This window comes from Macrobrachium nipponense, chromosome 15 (assembly GCF_015104395.2).
Source record: "Macrobrachium nipponense isolate FS-2020 chromosome 15, ASM1510439v2, whole genome shotgun sequence".
NCBI lineage: Eukaryota > Metazoa > Arthropoda > Malacostraca > Decapoda > Palaemonidae > Macrobrachium > Macrobrachium nipponense.
Genome location: NC_087208.1, coordinates 53894685 through 53902092, shown reverse-complemented (window position 1 = coordinate 53902092; position 7408 = coordinate 53894685). Strand labels below are relative to the sequence as shown.

General features: G+C 34.7%; 2 protein-coding genes across 4 annotated transcripts in view; one reads left to right on the top strand and one right to left on the bottom strand.

Annotated features, from left to right (window-relative positions):
* The window catches only part of LOC135194937 (ubiA prenyltransferase domain-containing protein 1 homolog), a 54998-nt gene extending 49441 nt beyond the window's left edge, over window positions 1-5557 (top strand). For 2 of the 3 annotated variants that reach the window (XM_064221156.1, XM_064221154.1), the window contains one exon: window positions 1527-5557. In XM_064221156.1, coding sequence (XP_064077226.1) covers window positions 1553-2494 — 942 coding nt within the window. In that variant the 5' untranslated portion in view covers window positions 1527-1552 and the 3' untranslated portion in view covers window positions 2495-5557. Of the gene's footprint in view, window positions 1-1512 lie in introns of all 3 variants that reach the window. The other variant, XM_064221155.1, reaches the window with a different exon arrangement.
* Window positions 5558-6214: 657 nt separating this feature from the next.
* Window positions 6215-7408, bottom strand: part of LOC135194938 (ribonuclease H2 subunit C-like) — a 7342-nt gene continuing 6148 nt past the window's right edge. The window contains exons 2-3 of the mRNA XM_064221158.1: window positions 6975-7207; window positions 6215-6295 (exon numbers count right to left, since the gene is read on the bottom strand). Coding sequence (XP_064077228.1) covers window positions 6275-6295; window positions 6975-7207 — 254 coding nt within the window. The 3' untranslated portion in view covers window positions 6215-6274. The remainder of the gene's footprint in view (window positions 6296-6974; window positions 7208-7408) is intronic.

The following is a 7408-nucleotide window of genomic DNA, read 5'->3' as shown; positions in this document are numbered from 1 at the left end:
GTACTCAGATTCCCTCCTCCTTTTCAATGTGGTTAATCGGACTAGATAAATTATATTAAGGTAATGTTTATTAATATGGAATTTTTATACTAAAATTAATATTAATAATACTTACCTGTATAATTTATCTAGTCCCACCCATCCTACCCCACGATCTGCCTATCACAACTGATTTTCAGGGAAGGTTTTGTAACTGTCAACGGCAGCATTGCCAACTGGCGGACAGAATAGGAGGTAACAGGGTTGCCAATGTGGTAAATTTTGGTGCAGTTTTGGGGGATTTAGGGCTAGATAAATTATACAGGTAAGTATTATTAATATTAATTTTAGTATAAAAATTCCATGTTGATAAGAAAAAGAGGACACAAGTAAAGCAGAATGAGTTGTTATAGCTATCATGATGTGTGCTCCAGAGAATATGAGATCTTGTACAGTTATACAAATTTCAGTGTAGTTTGGTGTCATATTGATAGGAGTTAAAACTAAAAATTTCAAACTGAAATTAGGTGTAATCTTACCAGAAGGAAAATGTTTTATTCCCCACTAAACAGTAAATAATACTATGTTTTCAATAGGCTTAAGACTTGTAATGTATTGTGTGTATGAGAGAGAGAGAGAGAGAGAGAGAGAGAGAGAGAGAGAGAGAGTAGGAGAGGAGGGGGAGAAGGCGACGAGAGAGAGAGAGAGATTGTATGATTGTCAGTTCGATTTGCTTACAGCATCGTTTGGATGGCATAGTGATTAAGTTTTTATATACCATAGTGTGTAAATAATTCTGCTGTAGAGTATGTTTAACAAGCATGTAAGTTCGATTTGCTTACTGCATAGTGATTGAGTTTTTACATACCATAGTGTGTCAATAACTGCTGTAGAATATGTTTAACAAGTTTAAAAATACTATACTATTAATATATGAAGAGAGAGAGAGAGAGAGGGAAATTAGGGGCTAAGCAAGCAGGCAAACATCAATCGCAGTGTTATAAGTTCAAGTAGCATATGTCGAGCTTTGGATGGTTTATTGAATGAGTAAATTTTCATGAACTTGACCACATAAATAACTTCATATCTGTGAAATACACTAATGGTGTTCTTTGATTGCTTCATGTATACATCAATACAGTGCAGGATTTAACTTTTGAACATATTACAAGCCTTCAATTTTTAAAGCAGATCTGTTTTTTTAAGCATGCTTGTTTACTTGTGCAGCCTTTTGACTGGTTTAATGTAAGGGAAAATACATTAGTATTGATTCAGAGTACAGTAATGTAATAGAGGTTTTTGTAGTGTCAGGTGTAGCAGAATATTCCAGATTTGTGGGTGGATTAGCCAAGTTATTTTGTTAAGTAAGGACGTCCCTGACCAGCTATCTAAAGTAAAACCAGAAAAATAGAGAAAGATATTAAATACTGTAATTGCAGCATGTGATAAAATTGTGGCAGTACTATGAACACTAATATTTAAAAGCTAGTTTATTTTTGAGTGATGAATGTATCATTTTTACCACTTGAATAGTTTCTTTTTTACAGGTTGTGTGGATTTCTAAATAGGCAGCATGAATGAAGAGAATTCCCAAAGCAAGGAGCGTCGTGGCTCTCCTCTCATGAAACTCCCTGCGTATGTCCTCGCCCTGAGACCATGGTCATTCAGTGCTTCTCTAATGCCTGTTCTTCTAGGATGTACACTTGCCCACAAGACTGCAGGAGAGTTTAGCATTGTGGGCCTCATCACTACAGCGTTGACGGCTTTGTCGGTTCACGCTGCCGGTAATGTCGTGAATACTTATTTTGATTACATCAAAGGTATAGATAGTAAGAAAAAGGCTGACGATAGGACCTTAGTTGATCAGATTCTTTCGAAAGATGAAATAGCAACGTTAGGGGTAATTTTATATTTAGTTGGATGTGCTGGGTTTGTGATACTGACCATGGCCACTAGTGCTCGCTTAGAGCACTTGGCCCTCGTGTATTTTGGCGGACTCTCCAGTTCATTTTTGTATACGGGGGGTATTGGTTTGAAATATATTGCTCTTGGAGATGTATTAATTCTGGTTATATTTGGTCCCATCACAGTTTTGTTTTCATATATGGTTCAAACTGGCCATGTGCAGTGGGTCACCATCTTGTATGCTATTCCATTAGCTCTGAATACTGAGGCAATTCTCCATTCCAACAATACAAGAGACTTGGAATCTGATAGAAGGGCAGGAATAGTAACCCTTGCAATTCTCATTGGCTCCACAGCATCCGAAGTGCTGTACGCTATTTTTTTGTTTGCTCCTTACACTATATTTGCTGTGTGGGGGATGAAGTACTCTATATTTTTTTTCCTTCCCTTAATTACAATCCCGGAAGCATTTAGGTTAGAGAGACATTTTAGAACTGTTAGTAAAGGACCCATACCCAAGAGGACTGCCAAGCTTAATACTTATTTAGGTTTCTTGTATGTTTTGGGGTGTGCCCTTTCGGATCCTTCAAAGTTACCTTTCATCCTCTGATTATTTGGAGGGAAACTGAAATTATCATTGGTTTTCTCATGTATAATGCTTTACTTGAGCATATGTAATACATTTTTCATGACATTTGATGTAACTGTGGTACTTAATTTATTATATTTTTATACTTGAAGATTGACATTGTTACGTCATTTCTGTAAATCATTGTACTGTACTTTTACCGTTTTCCAGTATGGGTGCCTGAACAAAATAAAGTCTGTGTTTATATTGGTATATTTATACTTTTCTCTGGTTACAAAGCGTTTGAAAACATATGCCTTACGATCCAGCTACAGGAATGTGACATTTCTGCAGTTTTTCATGCGATCAATGCAAGATTTTGACAACCTGAGAAATATTTCTTATATTGTGACGCAGTTTGACTGCAACGGATCTTGCGATACTCACATCACTTTGACTTCCAGTAAATTTAGTCTTGCAGGAGTGTTTGTATATGACGATGTCAACTGCGCCTCATTTGCAGTGTACTAGCTCGTCATGTTGGATTACAATACAGTAGCTGCATTTATGTATGAATGTATGTTTTAGAATGCAGGAAACTTTGTATTTATGGTGTGAAAGAAAGTATTATATGGATTTGTTCATTGTTTATGGACAATAGATGATACATGAACATACACAATACTTAATGTATGGTCTAGAATTCATGCAAGTTGTAGGACTCTGTAGTGTAAACCTGCTATTACGGCAGCTTCCAGCATTGTTTTTGAAAATGGTTTGCTATTTGAGCAGACCATCACTACACAGGGTTGTAGATTTTTTTTAGTATTTATAATAGATCTTTATTCTTTATACTGTATTATTAGAGCCGTCAAGGACAGGATTTTCTGGTGCTGTATTCTTAATTTATTGAATGTTATATTCTGTAAAATTCAACGTTACAGTGCTTCAGGTGTGGTTATTTCACCAATAAGTCTGTAAATCTACATTCGTGTTTTCAGTAGAAAGTGTTGTGATGGATTTTAAGTTTTTAGGCAAAAGGAAAGACACCAGTACAAACAAAATTGGTTCAGTAAAATGGTTTCAAATCAGAATTGTATTTTTTCCCAAATTCTCATAACAGTCCATGGCAGTAGTGGTAATGAGCTAATTTTCTGGATACTTTGTCTGATTGATAGGTGCATATTTGGGGGTCAAAGGGATGGAATTATAACATCTGTTTACATAATAGGCCCAGGGGTATTTGAAACAAAATTGAAATTTAAGAAAATTTGAACATTGTTGATCTTAGGTTATATACACAGTATGTTCAAACAGTACTATATGTACTGTACATACCTATAAAATGGTAGGGTATATACTGTGTAATTTTATAAGCAGTAGTACTGTATAACCAATGCCAGTGCCTTCATTTTAATCTCTTACAAAAGAGAATGTATAAATCAGATTGTGGTAGTGTGGGCCAGTTGCATTCATGTAAGGGACAATCTCATGAATTGCACCAAGATTGGTACGAACCAGCAAGCACTGCTGTAAGAATATGTCTGCTGAAGGGTTGTTTGGTACTGCTTACTTAAAGGACAAAGTTCCAAAAGTCATTGTCAGGTGAGAATGGGTGAACTCGTACTATATACATTAGTGGTGGGCTTAATTGGTTACTGGATTTGATTACTTCGATTACTACTTGAAAATTCTAGTGATCTAGTGCCTCAGTGGTGTGGTCAGTATGGTGTTGGCCTTCCACCTCAATGGCCGTGAGTTTGATTCTCGGGCATTCCATTAAAGAGTTAGAGATGTGTATTTCTAGTGATAGAAGTGCACTCTTGACGTGGTTCGAAAGTCACATAAAGCCGTTGGTCCCGTTGCTGAATAACCACTGGTTCCATGCAACATAAAAACACCATACAAACAAACATCTAGTGATCGATTTCTTTGTGAGTAATGGATTATTTGTAAATGATTACTCATTACATTTTTTCTTTTTTTATCACCAAATAGAGAATAAAAACACATTGTTCTACAATATTAGCGTCTGATTTGCTTTGATACTGTAATGGCACCTATAACATTCATTTCTATTTCTTCATTTACTGTATCTGTTAGCAAACTGTGATAAAATATAATCTTAAACTTTGGTTTCCATTATTTCACACACTGACCTATATCAAACATATGTAGCAGGTTGCTATAGCCTGCATGATTGTTTTAAGTATTATTGCTAAACTATTTTTTATATAAACTTTTTACCTTTTATTTTGGAAGATACTTGTACATTTATGTTATCTTAAAATGCATACATGTCTGAATATATGAAGTGTTAATGTTATTCATACATTTTATGTATGTTTTATGCCCAGATAATAGAAATTGTTATAAAGATATAAAAAAGTAGTCAAAATCTTATAAAGATATAAAAAAGTAGTTGAAATCTATCACTACTTGATTATTTTTCATGAAAGTAATCAGTTAACCACAATTATTAAAAAAATCAGTGAAATGCCCACCACTAATATACATGTTAGTTTTTGCTTATTAGTAAGGGAAGTCTTCACGTTACTCCAAGGTAGTGGAGAGAAGGGACTTGATCTCATTCATGAATGTGTCAAGGTTCCTAGACTTTTCAGAGAAAGAGTCCCCTCACTGAACCTTGATCCAGGAGGGAGACAGGAAATTCTTCATTTTTATGAGACTTGAAACATACCTATTACCACGAAGATAAGAAACCACAAACATCACCCCATAAGTCCCTACTGTTCTTCAAATTTTGCTTCTATTTATGAGGGTGCTAGGGAAAAGAAAGTGGTTTGGGAAATCTGTGCCTCTTATTACAAAACTCTACAAACACTGCACTGAATACTGTAGTACTATATCTTTGTAGGTCTTCATTACACTACTGCTCACTGTTATGAACATACGTTAACTTTAGTGTACATTGCAGTAAAACATAAATTGTTATTGCATTACATTTATTTATGTGTATTAAGCTGAAGGACATATTTCAATAATTATACTCTTGAAGTGTATTTGCAAGCATTGTACCCTTCCTGGAATTTTGTTGTTGTGAAGACTGTATTTCTTTATTAAACTGCTTTTCATATAATTGAATTCTGGTTTGCAGGCCTGAGTGTAGTGACAAACCTACTTTAGGTTGGGTTATTTCATTTTTTTAGGTAGATATATTCACCTATGCAAAACTAAGTAAGTTTAGTAGTCTCATTTTGTAAAAATGTACTTTACTATACTTTTTCATGGCAAACATCAGTCCCCGTGAGAATAACCCAAGCGAGGGTGAGACATGTTGCAGAAAAACATTCTCAGTTTCAGTCCAATATGAAGAATGGATAGTTGGTCTTGCTATAAAAGAAGGTTACTTAAATGGGAAAGTCCAAACCAAGAAACCATCATTCTTATGAAAGAAGTACAAGCTGCATGCAACAGAGGCTATCTCATTATTGAGAACCTGCATCTCTACATTAGAGGGACAAGGACAAGAGACTGGTTGAGGCATCATTTCCAACAGAATTGCCAACAGTTGGCACAGACTAAGCCGTCAACATAGCAATGGGTGCAGCCACAGGAGCCATCAAGGCCACGGGCATAGGGATTGAAAACGACAATGTTGAGACCGCAGGTGGCAGTGACTGGTATGAAAAAGCCAAAGTTGATACAGTTATTTCTTCCCGAGATGAATCGGCAATAGCCAAGAAAAGTCATCTCTATGACTGAAACTAAATATACTATAAACTTCTAGTGAAACAAAAATACTTTTAAAAATTTATTATTGACACAAAAAACATTTAATCAGCTGCATTTCCATTATAACTAATTGTTGCTGTCATGAATCTGTGAAGAAAAAAGAATAAAATGTTTTAGTGGTTTATTACACTCAGTAAATGAAAACTAAAATATAATTTTACTGTACACTACTACCATTTAACTGAAAAAAAAATTGTAGCAATTTAACAAAATCTTCAATGGCACATATCTTTGAGGAAACATTAACATTTAGTAAAGTGATTTTAATTTTAAAGAAGATGAAATAAGTAGCTTGCAAAGGCTTTTCTTGTGTATCTGCATGTATCCTAACTTTTCAAGAGAAAATGTCAGTTCTTTAACTTGAGGGGGGGCCAACTGATGGGCAATGGAAATCAGAAAAACATAAACCTGTGAAATCCTTTCTTTAGCTAGGTTTGCAATATGGCAATGTAAATATGAAGTATGTATTATAAAAAAATTACTGTAATTTTGCAGTTATAGATTTCCCACAAACTGATATCTATAACTTTGATCAGTAGAAGATATCCTTTAAAATATAAATTTCATTGAAAAAATGCCATTAACAATTCACAAATTGCTGGGAATGACCAACATCAAGAGTTTTAATTTCAAAATGTGTATAATCTAAATTGCGTGTTGCACTTCTAAAGAGATTATGCACATTCAGGATATATTTGTCAAAATATACACACTCAAACTCATGTTCATGAAAAGTAAATATGGAATAAGTAATATGAAATCTTACCAAATCTGCTATTTCAGTCCAATCCATAGCTTGTTGATATCTATCACCCCGGGAAGGTTTGCGATCCCAGTTCCAAAAGGTGAACTTCTTGAACTGGCAAACTGCTCTTAATGTACGAGGCTCTTCAGAGTTTAACCCTGGTCGTGTTTCTTTAAGAACTACACCAGTATAACCTTCTGGGGTTGGCAGGACATTCCCAGTCAAAGGATAACCTCGAAAAACTCCGTGAAGAACTGTTGACAAAGGAGGAAGAGCTACAGCATCAGACTAGTACCTAATGTACTATAAAAATTCTACTAAAAAATTAAGTGATTATAGTATATGTTATGGACAATAATTACTATTTATTTTCAAACTATTATTTTACTTTCTTCCAGTTAGAAATGAGAATTAACCTCAATACATTGCACATGAGGTAAACCTGTAAAAAAACA